Below are 26,254 nucleotides of genomic sequence, written 5' to 3'. Positions count from 1 at the left end.
CAGGCTATTGTTAAGACCAATTTATTAAGTTAGACCAACTTATCACCACATATTCTTGTCCCACCTGGCACTCTGCAGTGTGCCAACCTTCTCTACACATCTTTTCTAATTGTTTTAACTCATTTGACCAAAAAAAGAGGCTTCAGGATCCATGAAGTCTGGAGACTGGATTTCAGTTAAAGTGTACCAGAAGCAGCCACTTTGACCACCTTGGGAGGGACCATCTCAAGTTCTCCTCACCTCACCCACTGCTCTAAAATAGGGGAGAAGAACTCTTGGCTGCATCACACTAGGTGTAAGAAAACAGTACCGGACCTGAATCGGGACCAAGATCGGGCCCAACAGACCGGACCAGACCAGGATCTCCTCTAAACCGCTTTGGACATCTGGACCTCGGAGATAGTTCCAGACCCCAACACCATCAAATTGCGCCTAAGACGTGAATAGTTCCTGCCGTCTATCTTCAGCCTTCCTGCCGTCGCTTCAGCCTTCGCTTCGCTCCTGCTTCCTGCCATCGCTTCAGCCTTCGCTTCCCTTCAGCCTTCATGCCGTAGCTTCAGCCTTCGCTTCGCTCCTGCTTCCTGCCGTCGCTTCAGCCTTCCTGCCATCACTTCAGCCTTCACTTCCCTTCAGCCTTCATGCCGTCGCTTCAGCCTTCCTGCAGTCGCTTCAGCCTTCGCTTCGCTCCTGCTTCCTACCGTCGCTTCAGCCGCTCACTCGTCGCTTTGTTTTGACAGTTCCTGCTTTGACAGCTGTCAGCCGCTCACTCATCGCTTCATTTGACAACTCATGCTTTGACAGCTGTCAGTTGTTTGTCGCTCCACGTTGAACTGAACATGGGTCCCATCCTTTACCTCCTTACCCTGTTCTTCTGCTCTCAACCTGCCTTGGTCCTGTCGGACCAATGCTCCAGACTGCAAGCTGACTGCCACTTCCTCGACTACCACACTGTAGACCTAGGGGGCGACCACAACCCTGACCGAATGGGGGATTTCAACTTCTGTCACCCGGGTTCCCAAACCTTACTACGTCACTCGCTGGTGCCTAAAATCACTGGGACTCAGTACTGGGAACTCTCTATATGCCAACCTTTCCATGGAACAACAATACTACCATATGGACTGTGCTAATGGATCGTACCTCCTCTATGGACAAGGTGAGGCCCTTCGCCACCCAAATTGGACAGAAATAGAGCAGGGAGGGGCTGTGCATGTTTATACTGACAAGCAACACCAAACGGAAAACCTAATGTTTGGGTTCCAGTGCCTCCTCTTGACCCCAAAACTTTCAAAGCCCCAACTACAAGGGATTTGTTTGAGGCGATTTTGCTGCCTGTGGAATCCTGGACACACAGAGGGCTGGAAAGGGGGAAGAGTACCTTGAGGGTTGGTACCACCCCATAGGCCCTTCACCCACCTCTCCAGTATGGGACCACACCGGACCACAGCGCTGCGGGGAGATTGCAAAGGACATAACCCTCTTAAACTCCTAACCCCCACACCCTACCAGTACAGCCCCATGCCAGCTCGGAGCAGATCCAACTTTTCTTGAACCTGATTTGCTTTATCACTCGCGACTTACCGGCGGGAAGGCAAAGGAATAAGGGAAAATCAAAATCCCTCCCCAAACTCTCTGACGTGGCTGCCAATAGGGAAACATGGGGCAGGGCACTATTCCCTGTGTATGGAGCTAGCTCCAACCATGTAGACATCTTAAACTTACAGGCGTACTTTTAAAATTCATGCAGAAGGCAGAACAGAACAGAACCGAATTGCTACGGACTCTTTATTGTCCAGTGAGGGCGGGACTTGTGCCCTGATCAACTCTGAGTGCTGCACGTATGTCACAGACCAGACTCTACATATTCCGGGACACTTGAACAATATCCATAAGTTGGCTGGACAACTGGAAGCTATTCAACATGAAGGACTTTCGGACTTTGACATATGGGGCTGGCCCCCCCCCCCAACCTAGGATGGTTATTTAAAGGAATTGTTTTAGTTTATGTGTACCTGTGTTTTGTTGTGCCATGCATTGTATTAACCCTTGTTGTTCCCTGTTCCGCTTCTTCCCTGACACAAACCCCTCAAATCTCTTTCCCTAAAGAACTTATTCTCAGCACCGTACCCTCTTCCCAGAATATGTTCAGATGTGACACTTGAGGAAGGAGAATACCAGATCACAGAGCTTTGGCACCCAGGACCCCAGGGAAGGGCAGGAAGGAGCGGAGAAAAGATTCGTTGTTCTTTCAGAACTGGGTCACGAATCTATCTCCGAATGGGGGACTGTTAGGGAATTTTATAGGGGGGGGGCACCCAAACGAGGCTTCATTTGGGAATCAAGATTGGCACTAATGCCCTCAAGGGGACCCCATTTGATCCTACAACACCACTCTAGTATCGCACCAACACGAACCCCTCAAGATCAAGCCCTGAGTAATAAAGGCTCCCTTTCCTACCCTTTCTCTGTTGCCTGAGACTCTATGTAACCATATTTCTTTATGAATGAATACAGTGTATCTTTATTTCTAAATGAAACCTCCTTTTTGCGACTCTGGCCAAGGGCTCTCAGGGATGCAGGGAACAGCCATAATCCCTTAAGCAAGAGGTCAGGTAGCCAGGGTGGTGCTCCTCTGCATATCCATAATCCATTCAGGTACCATCTCCTGCCATTCCCAACCCTCCGAAGCCAGAGGCAATACACACAACTGGACCCATTGTTTCCCCCCACCAGGTACTCAAGGATCCCTTCCCAGATACTTACTGGTACTTGCTTAACAATGTCCTGGGACATCCTTATGCTAATCCTGCTTACCTCCTGTTTACCTGTATGCTAATGCCCCTTGCACCTTCCCCTTTTCTGACGTTTTACCCTGTCACAAGTGATGTATGTATGATGCTTTCGATGTGCATTATGGGATGGTGGTGGGAAGTTTTAAAAGTTCTTGCAGCCCTGTTCACAGGGTTCAGTCTGGCATTGAACCTGCTGCGCAGTAATAAACCTTGCTGTTTGCTCCGGATCATGGCTGGACTCCTTCCTTTTATACTCCGCAACGACCACAGGCCCTTGCCTGATGAGCTGGGTGGCTGAGCATTCTCGCACCCAGAATTTTGCCCTAACAAGCTCAAGACAGAGAAGTATTTATTCATGCAGCACATTGTTCAGCTGTGGAACTCCCTTCCACAAGAGGCTGTGATGGCAGCCATCCTGGACGGTTTCAGCAGAGCAAAGCACAGATTAATGGGGGAGAGTTTTCCTGCGCTCTGGTCCCACAGGCATCTGGTTGTGAACAGGATGCTGGACTGGAAGGGCCACTGGCCTCATCCAGCCAGCTCTCCTGGTGTTTTAAAAGGCTGTTTAAGATCCTATAAGCAGCCAGGAGGATATGGGGGCGAGGGAGCTCTTGCGCTCGTGACCTATTTGTGGCTTCATGGGAGCGCCTGCTTATCAAGTGTGGGGCACAGGATGTGGGGCCAGAGAGGCATCTGGTCTGATCCAGCAGCCAAGCTCTTCTGATGTGGACTGGAACTCAGCGTCACCCATTCATTTGATGGGCAGCAGATTCAGGAAAGAGAAAAGAAAGACCTTCACGCTATGTGGGACTGAATTCAGGAGCCCACAATCTGGTAGACTTCCTGGACATCTGGAGGCTTTAAAGAGGGAGGGGGGAGTCCGCATCGGGCCCTTCCTAGGAGGGGTGGCTCCCCGCGGGGTTGACCTTCCTAAAGGGACACGAGGACCCTTCCTGGTGCGAAGAAGCCCCCTCCCCCTCCTGCCACTCCCCTGCAGCATCCTCCGCGGGTACCGAGATGCAGTTCCCATGACAACCACCACCGCTCCCTCTTCGCCTCACCCTCGCGGGCAGGGACCTTCCCTCGTCGCCTGCTGCCTCGACTCGCCCGCCGGGGCTTGGGGGGGCGGGCTCGACGCCCCTCCCCCCCCGCCGTGGGCCCCGCTTCTCCGGGGTCCGGCACTGCGGAGGAGCCGCCGCAGCTCCGAAGCGGGCTCGGCGCGGCGGGCGCGACCATTCGTGCGCCGGGAGGGGGGTCGGAGGCGGGGCACCCCCTTGCTCCCAGGGCCGGGGGCTCGCGCTGGCCAGAGCTGAGGCGGAGGGACCGGAGGCGAGGAGGCAACGGGGGCTCCGGGAGGCTCCGGCTGCGAACGAGAAAGCGCCGGTCTCGCCCTGCTGCCACCCCCGGCGCTTGTAGTGGTACGCTCCGGCCGCCGAGGGGATGCGCTGAGCCAGCCCAGCCCAGCCGGATCGGGAGCTGCCGCCGCCGTCGCCGCCGCCCCCGGGTGCAGCATCCCGGGCCTCGCCCCGCCGACATCCCAGGGTGATGTGGGCGCCAGAGGTGGCCGCCCCCTCCCGCTGAGCGCCTCCTCCGCCGGAGCAGCCCGCCCGGTGAGTGATGGGGCCGGGAAGCGGTCCTGGTGGGCGCTCCTCCCCGGGCTGGCATGGGAGGAAGGCGCCCCCTGGCACCGAGCCCGGAGGGGACGAGGGAGGGGTACCGTCCAGGCTGGCCCCTGCGGAAGGGGGCGGGGCGGATGCCTCTGCAGCCCCCCCGGCTGCTGACCACCCCCACCCCACCCCACCCCCACCATGGCAGCGACGGGGAGGCGCCCTTTGGCCCTGGCCCAGCCTGCTGGGGGAGGGAGGGAGGGAGGGCGGACGGACGGACGGACTGGGCGACCGCCCTCCTCCTCTTCCTCCGCCTCCCGGCCCAGCGGTCTGGCTGGCTGGCACACCGCTGCCTCGCCTCGCCGCCCTTAGTTCCAGGGGAAGGGGAGGAGCCGCCCGCCCGCCCGCCCGCCCGCCCGCCCGCTCCGTCCCTACTGCCAGACCCGGAAGGTCCCCCGGGCGGGCCGCCGCGCCATGGCCGGAAGGCTGGCGGGGGGCTCCGGAGAGGCGAGCCCCGAGGGCGCCCCCGTCGCCCGCAGAACCTGGGTGAGCGCGCGCGGTTGCGGGCCGAGCGGGAGGCTGGCGCGGGCCGTGCTCCGGCCTGGGCCCTTGGAGGGGCGGGCTCGGCGGCAGTGGGGGGAGGGGGCCTCCGCCGGCCAGGTGGGGATGCTGCCGCCCCCTCCCCTCCCCTCCCCTCTCCCGCGGCATCTCCTGGGGTTTGCCGGCGCTTCCGCCAGCGTGGCTCGTGTTTGGGGGTGGGTCCCTCCTCCGCCTCCCCCAGGATCCGGGGCTGAGCTGTCGCTCGGATGAGGCCCTAACCGATTTGTGGGGAGGGGGTGTCCTGGGAGTCCCTGGCCCTGCAGGGGAGGGAAATTTGGGGGGACCCCGCCCTCCTTCCTGCACCCCCCTCCCTCCCCGGTTTCTAGGGGTGTCGGGTGCGCGCCTGTGGCCGCCGGGGGTCACCCTTTGCCTGTCCCTCCTCGGCAGGCCAGCCGCAAAGAAGGAGGAGGAGGAGGAGGGTGCCACTGGGGCGCCCCCCCGGCCGTCGCCATGGCGAAGCGGGAGTCCAGCTCTAGCCCGGTGGTGCGGCAGATCGACAAGCAGTTCCTAGTGTGCAGCATCTGCCTGGACCGCTACCACAACCCCAAGGTGCTCCCCTGCCTGCACACCTTCTGCGAAAGGTGAGAGACGCCCCCCCATCGCCGCCGCCTGGCCTGGAGGGGGGGCCACCAGCTCGGCTGCTGCTGCTGCTACGGCCGCGGCGCCTCCGAATTGAGCTCCCTGCGGAGACTGCAGTGATGCGCTTCCTCTGCTGAGCACGGCAGGCATCGGGAAGGCTGCTTTTGGTGGGGGGTGGGAGACTTTGGGTCCTCTGTCTCCCTTGGGTGGGGGTGGAAGAGGCATCGGCTGAGTTGAGCTCCCCTCCCTCCCTCCTGGGTGCAGGGAGCCTCTTGCGGAGCCTCTCCCATCCCTCATGAGGACTAGAAGAGTTGTGAGGTTTGGCATCAGGAGTTGTAGTCTGCAAGGCTTTAATCCTGGCTAGAAGTGGCTTTGACTCTTGGCACTGCAGCCTTTTCCTTGCCTTCTGCCTCCACCACTGGAGACAAGTTGCTGGGATTCGTAGGAGGGGCGGAGGCTCCTGTGCCTTGGCATCTGTTTGCACACACACACCCCAACTGGAGGCAGGACCCCCTTAGGCCTGATCCAGATGCAGGGCTTTCCCTAGGTTCTCAAGGCCTCTTTATAAAGTTCAGAAATGGTGAATGTATTTTAAGTTGTTGACGGGGGTCCAAATGTCTCTTCTTAAAATAATGTGTCAGCTAAAGAATGTTGGATGTAATGGAAAGAGAAGTTTCTGGCGAGGCAGCCATGCCAGTTGGTTACAGAAGAAACAACACCCAGCATCTTGTGGCACCCGAAAGATTGGCACTTTGATCATGGCACAAGCGGCCATGGACTGCAGTCAGATGCATGGAGGGTTATGCTGACTTCCTGGTGCACCGATGCTCCATGCTCGGCTTTGGCTGTGGCGGAACTGCGAAAAGTGAGATCAGAGGGAACTGAAATACAGAAAGCGACAGGGAATGGCAGTTTCATGGTCAACAGTGGCAATTCGTAAAGCAGGTGTTGATAATGCAGACATTCTGGCATTGGGAAGCCACTTAGCCCATATAATGTGCTGCACATCATTCAACTTTCTGATATCTGGCAACTCAGCAGTTTCAGGTTGCCGCCTCCCTTCCAAGCGCCTCTCCTCCCAGAAGGCAGCTTCATAAGCTCCTTTGCAGAGCGTCCTGAGACGATACCCATGTCAGACTTGCCCCCCTTGATCCTTCTTCCTGCTTGCCTTATGGGGGGAGCGAAGAAAGGAGGGCAGCGGCCACTTCTGTCACATGGGGAGATGAGGCAGGGGGTGTGTGCTGTTAGGCCCTGCGGTGGTGGGGCAGATGCAGCCGCCATCTGGGTGCCTGCCGTGTGGCTGCTGCTACTGAGGAACTCTGGGGGGGGGGTGACCTGGGAGCAAGTCCAGCCTTCCAAGAGGGACTTTGGGTCCCCAGCCAGGATGGACTGCAGGCCACAAGGGCCCCTTGGAGCGCTTTCAACCGGGGTCTGCCGGTGACAGGAAGGGGGGGCTGTCCTAGAGCACTTTGTTTCTGGGGACCAGCCTCTAAATTGCAGCGCAGTCTGACAGACACCTTTCTGTTTTGCCTTGGGGAAGGACAGAGGCCAGGAAGCGCCTCCTTTCTCTTTTATTAATATTATTTTAAAAAATAGCTTTTTATTAAAATGTAGTACATTAGCAAATCCTAACTTAAAGGCATACACTATTCACAGATCAGCAGCATACACCAACTCCAAACTGCGGCCCTCCAGATGTGTTGGCCTACAACTCCCATGATCCCTAGCTAACAGGACCAGTGGTTGGGGAAGATGGGAATTGTAGTCCAAAACATCTGGAGGGCTGAAGTCTGGGGATGCCTGTACCACATGGCTGCAATATGGTAGTATCCTTGCAGGAGCCTTCCTGGCTGCTTCTGGCCCCTCCCCCTGCTTAGTTTGCATTTTTATTGTATTTTTAATATTTTGTTGGAAGCTGCCCAGGCGGGGTATAAATAATAGATTATTATAATTATCCAGTTGCAGATAATGCTGAATCCCTTGGAACAATGGTGTTGGCCTTTTTGGCTGCTGCATCACGGCAGGGCTCACCCCTGGTTCTTTCCTCACTGGGACTTCTGAGCTGGGGCACAAGGGCAGTGGGCTGTCCGTGATGCTGTGGGGTGTGTGTGTGCACTTCATGCCGGGACCACCCTGGGCTCTGCCTTCCCAGTCTCTAGTACAGGCTTCCTCACCCTCAGCCCTCCAGATGTTTTGAGTCTATAATTCCCAACATCCCTGACCCTTGGTCCTGCTAGCTAGGGATCATGGGAGTTGTAGGCCAAAAACACCTGGAGGGCCAAGGTTGAGAGGACGCCTGCTCTAGTAGCTTGTGAGCAATTTCATGCAGACTCTGAAGGACACGCCCTAATCCGGCACCCCAGAGAATCTGGATCCAGAGCTCTGGCGCTGACTCAGGGGCCTTTCTCAGTGGAAACAAAGGGCGGGCAGGGAGGGGCTCCTGGGCGCCACACCCCCTGGCAAAACAGTCCTGGGTCATTCACAGGCTCCTGTCCTTGGGCAATGGCTACAGAGCCATAAGTCTCTGGGCTACAAGCTCTTCTAGCCTGGTGCTGGCCGTTAGACTGGCAGCCATGCCCAGTTTGGCCCTGGCAGCGCCTGTCAGAGTGGTCGCCTTGGCACTGGGCCCCCTTCCTTGCAGGCGTTTCTAGAGGGGGCAGCGACCTTGCTGGGCTTGCTTGTCCTTGGGGAGAGTCGGCTATGGCGGTTCTGCCTCGGCTTCTTTACACATTCAAAGTCTGTCGCCTGCCACCCTCTGCCACCTCGTCTGCAAGCCAGGCAAAGGACAGGCGCTGGCAGGAAGCAAGCAGGCGCTGATTTGTAGTATGTAAGGAGGCCAGGAAGCCAAATGCCAGCCGAGGTCAAGGAGGCCTGGAGTTCGCCCATTGGGCAGAGTGGCAGATTGGGGGCTCAAGGCTGGGGGTGGGGTGGGGAGGATGGCGACCTGGTATAGCCGGGGGTGCGGGGGGGTCCTTGGGGGGTGCAGGCGGGTGGGGATAGATGGGGAGATGAGCTTCCTGAATTTGCTGAGCGTGTCAGACAGACATGCCAGGCAGAAGGGTCAGTGGGGGGTAGTTGCCGACCCTTCTGTGCAGAGGCCAAGGGGAGCTGATTCATGTCATCTTTCCATTTGCAGGGGGTCCTGGATTTCAGGCACTCTCTCCGGGTCTAATGCCCCTTGAGCCTTCGGTATGACCCCTTGCCACTGGAGGGGCAGAGCATGTGCCTGGGCTGTCTGGGGAGGGAGGCGTTGGGTTCAGCCGCCCTGAGCCAAGGTGGGGCTGGCTCCCTTCCAGCATTGTGCTCAGATCGGGGAAGCCACTGCCGCCTCCCGGATGGGGACGGAGAGTGCCCAGATCTTCTGCCGGGCGTCAGTCCGTGTGACCTTGCAGATGGAGAGCAGTACATGTGAAAAGGATCTAGGAGTCTTGGTAGACCAGAAACTTGACATGAGTCAGCAGTGTGATGCAGCAGCTAAAAAAACCAATGCAATTCTGGGCTGCATCAATAGGAGTATAGCATCTAGATCTAGGGAAGTAATAGTACCACTGTATTCTGCTCTGGTCAGACCTCACCTGGAGTACTGTGTCCAGTTCTGGGCACCACAGTTCAAGAAGGATACTGACAAGCTGGAACGTGTCCAGAGGAGGGCAACCAAAATGGTCAGAGGCCTGGAAACGATGCCTTATGAGGAACGGTTTAGGGAGCTGGGCATGTTTAGCCTGGAGAAGAGAAGGTTAAGGGGTGATATGATAGCCATGTTCAAATATATGAAAGGATGTCATATGGAGGAGGAAGAAAGATTGTTTTCTGCTGCTCCAGAGAAGCGGACACGGAGCAATGGATTTAAACTACAAGAAAGAAGATTCCACCTAAACATTAGGAAGAACTTCCCGACAGTAAGAGCTGTTCGGCAGTGGAATTTGCTACCAAGGAGTGTGGTGGAGTCTCCTTCTTTGGAGGTCTTTCAGCAGAGGCTTGACAGGCATATGTCAAGAATGCTTTGATGGTGTTTCCTGCTTGGCAGGGGGTTGGACTGGATGGCCCTTGTGGTCTCTTCCGACTCTAGGATTCTATGATTCTATGGTCTTGCCTCCCGCCCAAGGGGTGACCTCACTGGGGTGCAAGTTGGGGGGGGAGTGGCTCAGGGGGGGGCTGGGGTAAACCAAGAGGCATGTGGGGTCTGGAGAGAGAGAATGTGTTTCTGGGGCTTCCCACCTGAGAGAGGAGCCAGTAAAGGGGGGCTGGTGCTCTGCCACCCCCAGGCTGCTTGGGGTGCAGGGGGGGGGAGGCTGCAGGCAAAGAGCGGATGCCTGGCTCTGCTCGGGGTTGACTGGCTCTGGAGGGGATGGGCAAGGAGAAGCTAGGAAATCCCCAGTTGGCCTTGAAGATCTTGGGGGTTGTGCTCCTGGAAGTCAGTGGGGAGAGACCTTGAGCAAAGCTGCCCCCCCAACAGACCCCCCTGCAGCTTAAGTCCCAGGAGGCTGCAGAATTGTATTGTTGGAAGGGGACCCCAAGGGTCATCAAGTCCAACCCTTGCCATGCAGGAATCGGGGAAAGAGAAATCTGCTTCTAGGGCAAGGATGGCCTCCCTGGCTGACCCACAGGAGGCAGGTGGGGGGCACAGGGCTGACCTGGAAAGGGACCCCCAACCCCACAGACTGCAGTGGTCAGTCGTTCCTCAGCCCCACTCATTTTATACCCACCCCCTCCTGGGGCCATCTCACCTCTGTGTCTGTCTCCCCCTCCCCCTCGCCTCTGCCCTTCCATGCCCTCCCCCGCTTGCCCCTTCCTCCCCTGCTTCATCTCCGTCTTCACCGCCTTCCTTGCCCCCCCCCTGCAGTGGGCACTTGGCCCCCTGACCCCCGTGTCTCGTCTTGCCTGCTCTGCCCCAGGTGTCTCCAGAACTATATCCCGCCCCAGAGCCTGACCCTCTCCTGCCCCGTCTGCCGCCAGACCTCCATCCTGCCCGAGAAGGGGGTGGCCGCCCTGCAGAACAACTTCTTCATCACCAACCTCATGGAGGTCTTGCAGCGCCAGCCCGACAGCGCCAGCCACGAAGACGCCGCCGCCGCCATGCTGGACTCGGCCAGCGCCGTGCCTGGAAAGTCTCTCTCCTGCCCCAACCACGAGGGGAAGGTGGGTCCTCGGCTTGCAATGGGCTGGGAGCCCCAGAGGGGACAGGCGGGGGACCCTTCTGCAGGCTGAGTGGAGGCTCCTCCTCCTCTGCTGAACTCCACCCCCTGAGTCAGGAGGGAGGGGCCTGTTCTGGCACTGGCTCCAGGGGGCTGGGCGTGGATTGGTGGGGGAATGGGCCAGCCACTCACTGCATCGAAAACTAACTGGGTGCCAGTCGGATTTTGCGACAGGTAACCAGCCTTTGGTGAGGAAGTGGCAATGTCTTGTCGCCAGGGTTGGCGACTACCATCTCCATCTGGCTGGCTGGCACTGCTGCCAGGGACGTAGCCAGGATGAAAATTGGGGGGGGGCAAGGGGCGGGGCCAAGGGGGAGGGGGGGGCCACAGTGGGGCAAGGAAAGCTCCCTTCTCCCTTGCTGGCTGTGGGGCGGGCGGAGGGAAAGCCAGCCAAACGCTTTGCGCGGCTCTGGGGCTTTTCCTCCACCCGCCCCACAGCCAGCCAGGGAGAAGGGAGACGGCACCGGGCGGGCAGTGGGGCAGGCTGGCCAGCGGCCCTGCTTCTAGGGGGGGCAACTGCCCCCTCCTGCCCCCCTGCCTACGCCCATGACTGCTGCCATGCCGCACCAGTCAGCTAGCTTGTGGGGCAGCACAACACCCAAAGAAACTCGTCTTTAGTTGCCATGCTGCTGTGTGGATCAGCGAATCTGTGGGGTAGCAGCGCACCACTTCAAGATGCGCCTTCTGGTGCTATATCTGCCTGCGGATCACTTGGCTTGTGGAGCACCAAAACAGGCACATTCTTGGGGGGGGGGGAGCCAACTGATTCGTGCAGTGCGCTTTATATAGAACTTTTAAAAAATGTTTAGGCTTTCATTTATTTTATTTTATTTTTTAAAACCCAGAAGCTTTTCTTCTCAGAATTATAGGACCAGACACTCCTAGGAATGTAAGAGAATTTTTTCTCTATGCCACCGTCGCTGTGAGAATCCTAATAGCGACAAATTGGAAAAGTGATAAAATCTCTTCCAGGTCAGAAGGGTTACAAAAATTAGTTGAATATGCCGAGCTAGACAAATTAACTGAAAAAATGAAAGGTGATTCAAAACAAGTACTTATTGCAAAATGGGAAGTTTTCAAAACATAACTTAAGAACAGTTGTTGTAGCCTGAACTCGGTCGCTGCCTTTGAATAACTTCTGTAGCTGTACTAAGTAAGAAACAAGGACACAGGAAAAATAATACTTTATTATAAAATGAATGGATAGGTTTAGGCAATAAATTTGTAAATATTAAATGAAGTATGGAGACGATGGGAAGTTAGATGTACTTTAAAAAGATTTATCGTCAGAACATAGGAGTTTATTTTTTGTTAATTTTGTATTTTTTGTAACAAATGACATAAACATATGAGAGGTTTGTTGGTGTTTAAGCATAATAATTTTTTTATTTTAAAAAACTGATTCATGCAGCGGCCACTTTGCAAATCAGCTGATTAGTGGGGTGCCTGGGCCTTCCGTTGCAGCGACTGAAACCCAGGTTTTATATCCCAGTTTCTAACAGCGCCCTCTGCATCTCTCTCTCTCTCCCTCCTCCCTGCCAGGTGATGGAGTACTACTGCGAGTCGTGCGAGACGGCCATGTGCCACGAGTGCACGGTGGGGGAGCACCGGGAGCACATGACAGTGCCGCTGCGGGACGTGGTGGAGCAGCACAAGGCCTCCCTGCGCCAGCAGCTGGACGCCATCAAGAGCCGGTACCACCCTTGTGACCAGGGCCGGCGCGCTAATATAGGCAAACTAGGCCACTGCCAAAATTGAGGGGCGGTGCGCTGGCCAGCCCGCCCGCCGCCCGCCACTGCCTGGAGGGTCATCTCTAGGCTTGGGCTGGGGGTGCCAGGGCACTTGGCTAACAGGGGCACTGTGGGGAGGAGGATGCGGGAGGCGATCCTCCTCTGAGGCCGCCGCCGCTGTGCGCGCCTTCCGGAGGCTGGCCTGGGCGGCGGACGCTGTCTCCGTGCCGCTGCCGCTTCTTTCCTGCTCTCGGCTGCTTCCGGCTGCTTCCTCTTGCTCGGCCCAGAGGCGCCCACAGCTTCTGGTTGGCTGCAGGAGCACCTCTGGGCCGAGCGGGAAGCAGCTGAGAGCAGAAAGGAAGCGGCTCCAGCAGCGGCACAGAGACAGCGTCCGCCACCCAGGCCAGCAACATGGGCTCTGTGCCCCTTTTCATCCCTCCTGCCATTCACACTGGGGGGGAGAGGGTGCCAGAAGGTGACCTCGCCTAGGGCGCCAAAACCCCTAGCACCGGCCCTGGGGGTGGCGCTGCCCAGGAGGAGCTGGAGGGGTGACACTTGCAGGCAGGGGCTGGACTGACACCCCCCTCTTTCCCGCCCCCCCCAGTCTGCCTCAGTTGACCACGGCCATCGGGCTGGTCTCCGAGATCAGCCAGCAGCTGGTGGAGCGCAAGAACGATGCCGTGGCCGAGATCGGAAGCACTTTTGCCGAACTGGAGAAGGCGCTGCACCAGCGGAAGGGGCTGCTGGTCCGGGACCTGGAGGCCCTGTGTGGAGCCAAGCAGAAGGTGAGCCTTGGCCAGGACAATGCTGCCCTGCGCTGAGCGCCAGAGCTGAGGAAGGTGTGCAAGAGCTTCAGTGTAGTTGAAGCAAAATGCCAAGTAGGGTTGATACTTGGCCAATCAATTATTCCATTCTATTCTATTCTATTCACGGAGCCTCCGTTTGCCATAGATCTTCCCATGTGCTGTTTAAGAGACTCTCTCTTAAATCCCTGAAGGATGGGGATGGGGCAGTGTCTTTCTGCACATGCCTAGAGGCCCTCCTCTCTAGTTCGCTTCTTCTGGGGGTCAGGACTGGCTGAGATTCCACCCAGGGCCCTGGTGACCTGGCCACAAGCAGCTCTTTGTGAGAGTTCAGGCAGAACGTAAATGCGGGCTTCTGTAAACACTTGTTCTTTGGAACAATGAAGTGCGTCTCTAGGGCGCCAACATCCAGCCCCACCCACCCACCCCAGCTGCCTTTCCCCTCCCCGTCTTTGGCATGGGCCCCCAACTGGCCGGTGGCCAGCCCCTCCCTCGCTCTTAAAACTTCAGAGCCCATGGCTGGTTGGCCAAAGGGCAGATCATTTTGTGGGAGGCACTGCCCTGGGCGCTTTCTCTCGGCTCTACTGGGGCTGAGCTGTGGGGCAGGTGCTGTGCCCCCTGGCGAGGCAGGCAGTGTTTGTGCCGGCCTCTTTCCCTGGGCAGCAAACTTGCCAAGCCAGTGATTATGTATTTGTTATTCCTTGCATTCCTGCCCCACCTTTTCCTGCCCCTCCTCATGTAATCCCCACAACAACCCTGCGAGGTAGGTTAGGCTGAGAGGAGGCAGCGACTGGCCTCTCGGGGTCACCCAGCGAGTGTCATGTCCAAGCGGGAGGATTCGAACCCTCATCTCTCCCAGGTCCTAGTCTGAAAATCTAACCGCTAGGCCACACACAGTGATGTGGCCCCCCCATTTACAGAAGCCACTTGGGATGGGGGAAGTCTGAATCAGCCCCCCTGGAGAGAAGGAAGTGCTTGACGCAGGCCCACCCCACCCCCACCCCACCCCTTCCACCTGTTCTGCCGCCTGGGGTGAGCGCAGTCTGACACCTGCTCCCTGCACCCAAATCCCAGCAGAGGCTCTGTCTCCCCCCCCAATGCTGCCTCTTCATTTTGGGGGTTGGACTAGATGACCCTTGGGTTCCCTCCCAACTCTATGATTCTATGAGTTTTTAAAGAGGTTAGATGGTCTTTGTGTGCCTCCTCCTCGAGAGGTGCGGAGGGTGGAAACAGGAGAACGGGGCCTTCTCTGCAGTGGCTCCCCGTCTGCGGGGTGCTCTTCCCAGGGAAGTTCACCTGGCGCCTTCATTACATACCTTTAGGCACCAGGCAAAAACATTCCTTTTTAAGCAGGCCTTTGGCTGCCCGCCCTAATCAACATCCTATACCCTTTAAAATGTGGCTCTTTTTTGGGGGGGGTGTGTTATTGGATTATTGTGTTTATTTTGATTTTATATATTGTGATATTTTTTTGTGAACTGCCCTGAGACCTCCGCTTATAGGGCAATACAGTGGTACCTTGGTTTATGAACTTAATCCATTCCGGAAGTCTGTTCTTAAACCAAAGCGTTCTTAAACCAAGGCGGGCTTTCCCATAGCAGCAGGGGACTCAATTTACAAATGGAACACACTCAACAGGAAGAGGAACATGTTTGCATTCCAAGGCAAAGTTCACAAACCAAAACCCTACTTCTGGGTTTGCAGCGTTCTTAATCCAATTTGTTCATAAACTAAGGTCTTCTTAAACCAAGGTACCGCTGTATATAAATTCAATGAATGAATGAATGAATGAATGAATCTGTCAGGGACAGGAATGGACTTTGGGCTCTGTGTGGTACTGAACTGGTTGTGCTGCCCGAAAAGCACCTCTGGCCAGGGATTCTTGAGCTGCAATTCCTGCATTGTTGGGGGCTGGACTAGATGCCCCTTGGGCTCCCTCCTGGCCCCACCATTCTCTGATTCCTCCTTCCTCTCCTCTCAATGTTTAATAGATTATTGTGTTTTATTTTTCTGTTGGAAGCCGCCCAGAGTGGCTGGGGAGACCCGGCCAGGTGGGCGGGGCATAAATAATAAATTATTATTATTATTATTATTATTATTATTATTATTAGGTGCTGCAGGCGCAGCTGGACACGCTCCGCCAGGGCCAGGAGAACATCCTGAGCAGCTGCAGCTTCACGGAGCAGGCTCTGGACCACGGCTCCGAGACGGAGGTCCTGTTGATCAAGAAGCAGATGACCGAGCGCCTGAGCGAGCTGGCCGGCCGCGACTTCCCTGAGCAGCCGCACGAGAACGCCCAGGTGGACTATGTGGTGGAGACGGAGGGCGTGCGCAAGTCCATCCTCAACCTGGGCGTCCTGCTGACCACCAGCGCCATCGCTCACAAGACGGTGGCCACGGGGGAGGGCCTGCGCCACGCCGTGGTGGGCCAGGCCGCCTCGCTGACCGTCACCACCAAGGACAAGGACGGGGAGCTGGTGCGCAGCGGGAGCGCCTGCCTGCAGGCCGAGGCCACGGCGCCGGACGGCTCGGCCCTGGGCCACGAGGTGCTGGACAACAAGAACGGCACCTACGAGCTGCTCTACACGCCGCGCCACGAGGGAGACCACCTGCTCTCCATACGCCTCTACGGGCAGCCCATCCGCGGAAGCCCCTTCCGCGTCAAGGCCGTCAAGGCCTCCGATGTGCCGCCCTCCCCAGATGACGTCAAGCGCCGCGTCAAGTCTCCCAGCAGCGGCCACATCCGGCAGAAGGCCGTGCGGCGCCCCTCCAGCATGTACAGCAGCGGCAAGAAGAAGGAGAACCCCATTGAGGACGAGCTCATCTTCCGCGTGGGTCAGTCGCTCGGGGGGGGGGGCTGGCCGGGCAGCGAGGGGCAGGGCATGGGGAGAGGGCCAAAGGGAGCAGGACTGCGTTGGGGGGAGATGCCATTCCGCACGGGTGTAGCACCCAGCCGCTGCCTGGCCCCGCTCCTGAATCACGTGGTCAGCAGTAGCAATTCTGAAAACCACAGCAGGGAAGAGCGTCGCTCCTGTGCTCGGATCCTGGTTGCCAGTTTCCCATCGTGGGCCACTGGTCTGCCACTGTGAGAACAGGATGCTGGCTCTTCTTAGCTCCTTATTTTATTTATTTATTTATTGTTGTTGTTGTTTAGTCGTTTAGTCGTGTCCGACTCTTCGTGACCCCATGGACCATAGCACGCCAGGCACTCCTGTCTTCCACTGCCTCCCGCAGTTTGGTCAAACTCATGTTCGTAGCTTCGAGAACACTGTCCAACCATCTTGTCCTCTGTCGTCCCCTTCTCCTAGTGCCCTCAATCTTTCCCAACATCAGGGTCTTTCCCAAGGATTCTTCTCTTCTCATGAGGTGGCCAGAGTATTGGAGCCTCAGCTTCAGGATCTGTCCTTCCAGGGAGCACTCAGGGCTGATTTCCTTAAGAATGGATAGGTTTGATCATCTTGCAGTCCATGGGACTCTCAAGAGTCTCCTCCAGCACCATAATTCAAAAGCATCAATTCTTCAGTGATCAGCCTTCTTTATGGTCCAGCTCTCACTTCCATACATCACTACTGGGAAAACCATAGCTTTAACTATACGGACCTTTGTCGGCAAGGTGATGTCTCTGCTTTTTAAGATGCTGTCTAGGTTTGTCATTGCTTTTCTCCCAAGAAGCAGGCGTCTTTTAATTTCGTGACTGCTGTCACCATCTGCAGTGATCAAGGAGCCCAAGAAGGTGAAATCTCTCACTGCCTCCATTTCTTCCCCTTCTATTTGCCAGGAGGTGATGGGACCAGTGGCCATGATCTTGGTTTTTTTGATGTTCAGCTTCAGACCATATTTTGCGCTCTCCTCTTTCACCCTCATTAAAAGGTTCTTTAATTCCTCCTCGCTTTCTGCCATCAAGGTTGTGTCATCTGCATATCTGAGGTTGTTGATATTTCTTCTGGCAATCTTAATTCCAGTTTGGGATTCATCTAGTCCAGCCTTTCGCACGATGAATTCTGCATATAAGTTAAAGAGATACAAAAATATGAATCCCTTACAAAGTATCTTTTTTATAATCTTCTGAAATTAAAACAGCTATTGAATCTATATTAAAAAAAGGCAGAAAAGAAAAGATCGCAGGGCAGATCACAGCATAAACATACAGCATGAGAACACAAAGAAATGGAAGCAAACCAACAACCCCTCTCCCCCAAACCCATTTTCAAGGCCACAACTTGGTCTTTATCAGCCCAAGGCCTGCTTACGGAGAAATGGGTTTGCCTGGCGCCTGAAGCTGTGCTTCAATGGAAGCTCCAGGTGAGCCCCCCTGGGCAGAGCATGTCTTGAACTCCCAAGTGACCTTCAGTACAGAGCGCATCTCTTTATTTTATTTATTGGATTTATATACCGACCTATACTCTGAGATCACAGTATAAAAAATCCACACCACCTCCTAGGTTGAAGGTGCCATTTCGCTCCTCGCTTTCATATCATTGGCTGTTGGATAGCAACTCCCATCGGTTTCAACTACTATGACTAATGCGAGTCCAACATATGGAGGATGATGGCATTTTGGCTACTTCTGCTACCGTAAGGGTAGTCTATCCTTTTCTTGGCAAAAACAATATTCTTCCAACTACTGTAAATTCTACTTGGAGTAAACCTATTGAAATTAATGGGCATGAGGAACTTGTTCTGTTGTTAGTCTAACTCAGTGGCTCAGAATGGCCTCCTTCAAATTTGGCCAGCTATTCCATTTGTAACCCAAACTTCCCCCAGGGAGCTCAGCGATGAGGCTTCCTAACACTTGGCTGAGCCCAGATGTTCCTTGCTCCAGAGGTGGAATTATAGTAGGACTGGATTCCGAAACAAGCGGATCACACGGGGACCTGCTCATGAGTAGAGATAGACGAGTCTGCCAGCGTTGCTTCTGTAACTTCCTCATTTCTCCAAACTTTAAATGCAATTCTCTGCATTTCCTCAACAATTTGTGATTTATTTATTTATTTGAAAAAGATCCTTACAAAAATTTCTCAGCCCTTCAAGTGAGAAATTTTCCTAATTAAAAATATATGTATATATAAAACAAAAGATATAATCAAAATAAAAGCAACATCCCAACCACCTTCTATGCCAGACATCCAGAGGGGGTTGGACTCCAACTCCCATCAGCCCAAGCAGGCCAGGGATCATGGGAGTTGTAGTGTTGAAAATGGTAAACGCCATATTCCCGACACATTCCCACCAACCCGGATTCATTCCTTCTGGAAGTTGCTCCGCTGTGTCTAGACTGTGGGAAATAGCAGCCCCCTCCCTCTTTCAATAGCAATCTTCCCACCTCCTTGCTTCTTATGGGGTGGGGAGAGCTGCTGGGCTGAGTTGGGGTGGCGTGGGGTGGGGTGTCTCCTTCCCGGAGTGTTGCTTGAGATCTGGGGGGGGGCTGCTTTTCACCGCTGTGCCCCCTTCTCTGGCTGCAGGGAGTCGCGGTCGGGAGAAGGGCGAGTTCACCAACCTGCAGGGCATCTCCACCTCCGGCAGCGGGCGCATCGTGGTGGCCGACAGCAATAACCAATGTGTGCAGGTAGGAAGTGCCCCCCGCCCACCCCCCCACCTCCAAGGCCCGCTTGGGGAGAGCGATGGGGCTGCCCCCTCACGTTCTCTCTCTCTCTCTCTTTCCCGCCTGGCACAGGTCTTCTCCAATGAGGGCCAGTTCCGCCTGCGCTTTGGGGTGCGGGGCCGCTCCCCAGGCCAGCTGCAGCGCCCCACGGGGGTCACCGTGGACCTCAATGGAGACATCATCATTGCGGACTACGACAATCGCTGGGTCAGCATCTTCTCCCCCGAGGGCAAGTTCAAGGTAAGGGAGGAGGTGGCGGCAGGGGGCCCAGGGGCCGCATTCATGGGGGCACCCGAAGGGTCACTGGAGAGTTCTGCTCGATCTGCTGGATCCACCGGCCCCCAGCAGAACTCCCTGGGCAGGGCCAGATGTGACCCCAGCTGCCCTGAGCAGGCTGTGCAGGGAAGGCCCTCTCAGTGGGTCCAGGATATCTGGGGTAGGCCTGGGGGTCCCATGGAGGACCTGGTGGTTAGACTAACCCCATGTCCCCACCGGGTTCTAAGGAGGGAGCTGCTGCACACCTGCCCAGGTAGGAGTCAGGTGGAAGAGGGATAGGTGACATGATGGGGAATAGGGCAGGAGGGCCAAAGTCTGGGTGTGCGTTGGGGGAGATGGGCCAGAGCTGAAGGCTGAACCCCAAATCTAGACCCAGTGGGGGGGTCACAGTTGGGGCTTCAGGCCAGCTCCGGCTCTCGGCTCATTATGCCTGCCCTGGCTGGCCGTGTCTCTCCTCTCCTTGTCCCCTGGCAATGCCACCCAGGGTGGGTGGGTTGAATGTGGGGCACCCCATTCTGTCCCCTTACCACATGGGCTCCTCCGTGACCTGACGGGCACCCACTGGGGATGGGTAGGCTGTCCGTCCCCGTCCCCCCGTTTGATACTTCCCCCTCCTGCCCCCCAGACCAAAATCGGAGCCGGCCGCCTGATGGGCCCCAAGGGGGTGGCTGTGGACCGCAACGGCCACATCATTGTGGTGGACAACAAGGCCTGCTGCGTCTTCATCTTCCAGTCCAACGGGAAGCTGGTGGCCAAGTTTGGCAGCCGTGGCACCTCGGAGCGCCAGTTTGCAGGTACCCTTGACGGTAATCCACGCCAGGTTCCCTGTTCTTACTGCATGCCTTGGGCTTCTGCCGGGGCCAAGCTGGCTGGGGGACCCGGGGGGTGAGAGCTCCCTGCCGCCCGCCTCTGGGGCCAGCCCTGCCGGGGGTCCAGGACCCCTTTGCTGTCCGGGGAGGGGGCTTCCCTGTGCTCTCTGCTCTGTCGCTGGGCTTTGCTCCTTTGCCACAGACTTCAGGCTCCTCGTGGCCGGCAGGGGAATTTCTTCCCTGTCACTAACCCTTCTAGTGGCTGGTGTGGTGACTAACAAGCCTCTGCTTGTGGCCCCCTAGAAAGGTAGAGTTGGAAGGGACCCCCCAGTGACGCAGGAAGCGCAGCCAAGGAATGCCTGGCAGGTGGAAGCCTAACCTCTGTTTAGAAACCTCCAAAGAATCAGAATGGTAGAGCAGGATGGGACCCCCAAAAGGTCTTCCAGTCCAACCCACTGCGATGCAGAAAGGCTGGTTTGTACAGTGGGACCTTGGTTCTCAAACTTTATCCGTTCCGGAAGTCCGTTCCGAAACCAAAGCGTTCCAAAACCAAGCCGCGCTTTCCCATTGAAAGTCATGCAAAACGGATTACAGTGGTGGCTCGCTAGACGAAATTAATTCGTTCCACGGGTCTTTTCTTATAGCGAAAAATTCGTCTAGTGAATCCCATAGGAATGCATTGATTTTTTTTTGATTTTTTTTTGCCCATAGGAACGCATTAATTGACTTTCAATGCATTCCTATGGGAAACCGCGATTCGCTAGACGAATTTTTCGTAAAACGCATTCGTCTAGCGAGGTAACCTCCGCTCGAAAAAAACTTTCGTTAAGCGGAAATTTCGTTAAGCAGGGCATTCGTTAAGCGAGGCACCACTGTAATCCATTCCAGACTCTTAAAAACAACCCCTAAAACAGCAATTTAACATGATTTATTCTATCTAACGAGACCATCAATTCATAAAATGAAAGCAATAAACAATATACTGCAGTCAATCAATCAATCAATCAATCAAGCTGAACTGGGTTCCACACAGTCACAAAAACAAAAGAAAAAAGAGCCACAAAAATAAATAAATAGCAAAAACAGACAGACCTGAGCGTAAAACTCAAAACAGAGCATGTTCGGCTTCCAAAAAAAAATTGCAAACCAGAACACTTACCAGTACTTCCGGAGTTGCAGTGTTTGGGTTCCAAGTTGTTTGAGTACCAAGGCCTTTGAGAACCAAGGGACCACTATATATGCCTTCCTTCCTTGGAGAGAAATCTCTCTCCCAATTTCCTGTAAAGAAAGGCAACCTCTTGTGACAAAACTGTGGTATGACTACCTGACTGTCATCTGCTGAAAATTCAGCATTTGCCTCTCCAGTAAACGCACATTTGGGTGCGATTTTGGTGGGGAAACAGTGTGAGGAGAAAGGATCAAGTCTCCCCAGGTTGACCTGATCCAGACGCTCTCAGGTGCAATAAAGAAGCAGGTGGAGGAAGTCATTGTAGCCTTATAGAATCATAGAAGCACAGAGGTGGAAGGGACCCCCAGGGCTCATCTAGTCCAGCCCCTTCAATGCAGGAATCACAACTTACAACATCCCTGATGGACGGCTTGAGGGCCTCACTTTTCAGTTTGGGGGGAGGATTTTGGAGAGAGAGAGAGAGAGAGATCCACTGAAAGATCCATTGATAATCCTGCCACCTTGTGGTCACGTGGATTTGGCCCCAACTCTCCCGCAGGGTTTTCTCCTGACCCCCCCCTGCTGCCCCTCTTGACCTCTGACACCCACGGCCCCCTCCTGGGGGGCGGCAAGCAAAGTCTCCTTCCCTTTCCCTCTCCTCTCCTCAGGGCCACACTTTGTTGCCGTCAACAACAAGAACGAGATCGTGGTGACTGACTTCCACAACCACTCCGTGAAGGTGAGCGAGAGCGGATCCCCGGCGGGATCCACCCCACGTGGCCTTCAGAGCGGATTGCTGGCAGGCGGGGACCCCCCTACCCCCTTTTCCCTCGGTGGGGGTTGTGCGTCAGGCCCCAAGGCCAGCTCTCTTGCTCCTCAAGTGGCCAAATGCCCTGGAGGGGCTCCCCCTGCCCTTTAGAGGGAACAGACTGGTTTTAATGGGAGGCAATGGCATGGAAGGGACTTCCTGGTTGGTTTGGATTTGGGTGCCCAGCGAAGCCAAATAAAAGAGCGGCTGGACTGAGGGGGGCAGAGGGGGACCTTCGGCTTGGAAAAAGTCTTGCAGTGCTGCAAGACGCAAACATCTTACTAAAGTGGGCAAAATCTTCCGGCCCCCACAAAGCCTTGTTCCTTTGGGTGGAGGGAAAATCCAGTACGGTGTTTGGGGCAGACGGGGCCAGGCGCCTCAGCCTCTTTCCCAAAGTCAGTCCCCAAAGGCGTCTCCAGTTACGGCTGCAGGAAGACTCCTGCCTGCAACCCCAGAGAGCTGCTGCCCGTCAGTGTAGAATGTTACTACAGTGGTACCTCAGGTTACGTTACCTTCGGGTAATGTAATTTCGGGTTGCGAATGCGGCATGCGCAGATGCACTCTATCGTGCCACGCACTTGCACAGAAGGGGTGCCTCTGGATACAGACTTTTCGGGGTAAGTACGGACCCCCAGGATGAATTAAGTTCGTATCTGGAGGGTCCACTGTATAGCATGCAATCCCACTTCTGACACCAGTGTTGCACACCATCCTGTTCATCCCTTTGGGGGTAGGAGGGAACTCAGTGCCCAATGTCTGAGGCAGGCCAGCCCCTCTTTCCTCTCCCATCGCACAGCCCAAGAGGAACAGTGGGGCAGGGAGGGCAGGGATGCCAAAGGGGAGGGGCAGTTGGCCAACCCTCTTCCTGCCCCCCCCCAGGTGTACAGTGCGGACGGAGAGTTCCTCTTCAAGTTTGGCTCACATGGTGAGGGGAACGGGCAGTTCAACGCCCCAACGGGGGTCGCGGTGGACTCCAACGGGAACATCATTGTGGCCGACTGGGGCAACAGCCGGATCCAGGTACTGGGGGGCAGGAAAAGGAGAAGAGGAGGGAGGTGGGGGGCAATGAGCTAGCCCCATGGGTGGGTGTGGAATTGATTCTGAAGACCTCAAAGCCCCAGAGGTCTTCACCTTCTGACCTCAAAGCAGTCCCACTCCAAGCCCAGGCAGGGGCTGCACTCTGCATATGCTCTGCAACCATCTTCTCTTGCCTTCAGCCGCCATGTAAAAATTTGCCTGGAGTCTTGTTCTTGAGCTCCCTGGCAGTCAAATGATCCTGAGCTGAGATGGTGGAAGGGGAACCCCCCCCCCGGCAGCCGACTCCCCAATATCCATAATTAAAACACCTGCATTTCCCCCCTTTGCAACCCCCCCACCTCATTTGGGGGGGTTCTTCCGCCCCCCAGCCTCTCCTTGACCCCCGGCTGCTCTCCTTCCAGGTTTTTGACAGCGCAGGCTCCTTCCTGTCTTACATCAACACCACGGCAGACCCCCTCTACGGCCCGCAGGGCTTAGCGCTGACGTCCGACGGACACGTGGTGGTGGCCGACTCTGGCAACCACTGCTTCAAGGCCTACCGCTACCTGCAGTAGCCCCGGGGGGGGGCAGGCTGGGCCCGGGAGGGGGCCGTGGGGCTTCTCCTTCCTGCCCACCTGCTGGCCTTAAGGACGATGGGCTCAGGTGGGGGGCTGGACCCTCAACGGGGGGGGCCTGCTCCCCAACGCTGGGCGGGGGGCTCTGGCAGCTGAGTGTGACGGTGCCAATCGCTATCGAGGCAGCTATAGGTGCACTGAGGGCGGGGGGGGGGGCTTTCTGGGGGGTGGGGAGGGAGCGTCGCCCGCTTGGCTTCTCCAAGGACTATTTTTTGGGGATGGGGAGAACTCCCTTTGTGGGCACAACGGTCGCTGCTTGCTGGCTTCAGCGGCTCTGGCCACCCCCTTGCCAACTCTCACGGGGGTCTGGGACCCCAAGCGCTGCCCCCTCCCTTGCCCCTTGCTCTCCCCCCCCACAGAATCTCTCTGCACTTTATCTCCAAGGCAGACCCCTCCCCACTTATCTGACTCTGTTGCAGGAGGGGACAATCGCCCCCCAGCCTGGCTGCAGGTGGGAGAGAAGAGAGGCTGCGGCCTTCTGGGCATGCAAATGGGCAGGTTGCTCCCTCCCCCAGGGGGTTGGGCTAGATGGCCCTTGGGGGTCCCTTCCAACTCTAGAATTCCACCATTCCTTTCTGGGTTTCTGGGCATCCAAAGCAAGGAACAGGGGCGGCTTTCCTCATCTGGGCAGGAGCTGTGGACCAGCAGGAAGAGGCATTGCTTCGGGGCAGCTCAGATAATGGGGGGCCCAGAGCAACTCTGCTCCAGGGGGCTGGGCTGGATGACCCCTGGGGGTCCCTTCCAACTCTACAATTCCGAGATAACCAGCACCCTTGGCCGGCTTTGGATTGGTGGCACTTTGGCCTGCCTGCTTATTCCCCACGCCTTTGCCCCTCTCCGCTATGGGGAGAATGCCTGATGGACACAGCCGCTTTCCCCCCCCCCAGGCTCTCCTCTCCTCCCAGACTGAGATGCCCTTGATCTTCATCTTTTTACTTGTGGTGGTTGGGGGGGGGGAGAGAGATGGCTGGGGGGCATGGCTGAGCAGCTGGTGCTTTGCCCTCAAGAGCCACCCCTCCCCCCCCCCCGCCCCTCTCCAGAGGGGCTGCTTCTAGACCCAGAGAGCCTTCCCACCCCCTACAGACTTGTGTGGAGCCTTTGCCCTCCTGCTCCCCCAGGACCTCCTGCTCCTGCCAACAGCCGCTCCACCCCCTGGACAACTCCCCCCCCCCCGGCCAAAGGGCTGCCCTGCCCCTCTGGACCTGACACAAGCACTCCTGTCTGCTGGGCTAAGACAAGGCAGCCCCGTGCTCATGACAAAATGTATGTAAAAAATAAATAAAATAAAATAAATAAAAGTATTCTGAAAGAACTACTGGGCCACTGTCTTCCTGAACAAGAGGTGGGGGGGGGCTGGGCTTTGCTTATGGGGCTGCCGCTTGGGAGTCTCTGCCTGCAGCAACATTTCCCCCCAAATTTTACATTTTACACTTTTATCTTACTAACAACATAGCAGATCACCAAGATAAAAAGAATACACTCCCCAAGCTCCCCCCCCGACTTCCCTCAACGTCCTCTTCTGGTTTTTTACCTATTGACATCCCCTGCTTCATATAAAGTTATGGTTGTTATTTTTTGTTCATTGTAATTGTTTACTCAAACCCTGCTGGTGAGTCCATATCACATTGTTTCTGTAGATACAACATAAATGGCTCCCAATCTTTTAAAAATCCTCTATTGTCTTTATCTCTAAATAATAATAATAATAATAAATTATTTGTACCCCGGCCATCCGGCTGGGTTTCCCCAGCCACTCTGGGCGGCTTCCAACAAAGATTAAAATACATTAAAATGTCACACATTAAATACTTCCCTAAACAGGGCTGCCTTCAGATGTTTTCTAAATGTCCCTCCTCTATATGACATCCTTTCATATATTTGAAGATGGCTATTGTTGCATATAGGTCCAGGCAATGGGGGTTTGGCAATCTCTTTATTCACAGCAGACAAGTAAAAGACAAAGACCAACTCCCAGCCTACTGCTATAGATATGTAGCCAACTATAGATATGTAGCCAACTGGGCCAGCCTACAAACTCCAGGTGAAACTAATTAACTAACTAAAACAGTCACTCCCAGCCTTAACTCCTTCCTGGCTACTCTGCTCCTGTGTTGTACCTGCTATTCAATACACAACAGCTATCATATCACCCCTTAACCTTCTCTTCTTCAGGCTAAACATACCCAGCTCCCTAAACCGTTCCTCATAAGGCATCGTTTCCAGGCCTTTGACCATGTTGGTTGCCCTCTTCTGGACACGTTCCAGCTTGTCAGTATCCTTCTTGAACTGTGGTGCCCAGAACTGGACACAGTACTCCAGGTGAGGTCTGACCAGAGCAGAATACAGTGGTACTATTACTTCCCTAGATCTAGATGCTATACTCCTATTGATGCAGCCCAGAATTGCATTGGCTTTTTTAGCTGCTGCATCACACTGTTGACTCATGTCAAGTTTGTGGTCTACCAAGACTCCTAGATCCTTTTCACATATATTGTTCTCAAGCCAGGTGTCTCCCATCCTGTATTTGTGCCTTTCATTTTTTTTGCCCAAGTGTAGTACTTTACATTTCTCCTTGTTAAAATTCATCTTGTTTGCTTTGGCCCAGTTGTCTAATCTGCTAAGGTCATTTTGAA

General features: G+C 55.5%; 1 protein-coding gene across 11 annotated transcripts in view; it reads left to right on the top strand.

Moving 5' to 3' along the window:
* TRIM3 (tripartite motif containing 3) overlaps positions 1-24,933 on the top strand; it is a 37,480-nt gene extending 12,547 nt beyond the window's left edge. For 3 of the 11 annotated variants that reach the window (XM_060274092.1, XM_060274091.1, XM_060274094.1), the window contains exons 3-13: positions 5,387-5,580; positions 10,474-10,717; positions 12,316-12,467; positions 13,108-13,288; positions 15,418-16,141; positions 18,769-18,872; positions 18,981-19,148; positions 19,810-19,990; positions 21,830-21,900; positions 22,849-22,989; positions 23,409-24,933. In XM_060274092.1, the coding sequence (XP_060130075.1) occupies positions 5,450-5,580; positions 10,474-10,717; positions 12,316-12,467; positions 13,108-13,288; positions 15,418-16,141; positions 18,769-18,872; positions 18,981-19,148; positions 19,810-19,990; positions 21,830-21,900; positions 22,849-22,989; positions 23,409-23,561 (2,250 nt within the window). In that variant the 5' untranslated portion in view covers positions 5,387-5,449 and the 3' untranslated portion in view covers positions 23,562-24,933. Of the gene's footprint in view, positions 1-4,262; positions 4,403-4,805; positions 4,946-5,386; positions 5,581-10,421; positions 10,718-12,315; positions 12,468-13,107; positions 13,289-15,417; positions 16,142-18,768; positions 18,873-18,980; positions 19,149-19,809; positions 19,991-21,829; positions 21,901-22,848; positions 22,990-23,408 lie in introns of those variants that run through there. The other 8 variants (XM_060274097.1, XM_060274096.1, XM_060274095.1 and 5 more) reach the window with 7 other exon arrangements.
* The last annotated feature ends 1,321 nt before the right edge of the window (positions 24,934-26,254 follow it).

This window comes from Zootoca vivipara, chromosome 4 (genome assembly GCF_963506605.1).
Source record: "Zootoca vivipara chromosome 4, rZooViv1.1, whole genome shotgun sequence".
NCBI lineage: Eukaryota > Metazoa > Chordata > Lepidosauria > Squamata > Lacertidae > Zootoca > Zootoca vivipara.
The sequence above is the reverse complement of the archived record's forward strand: the minus strand, read 5'-3'. Positions and strand labels throughout refer to the sequence as shown.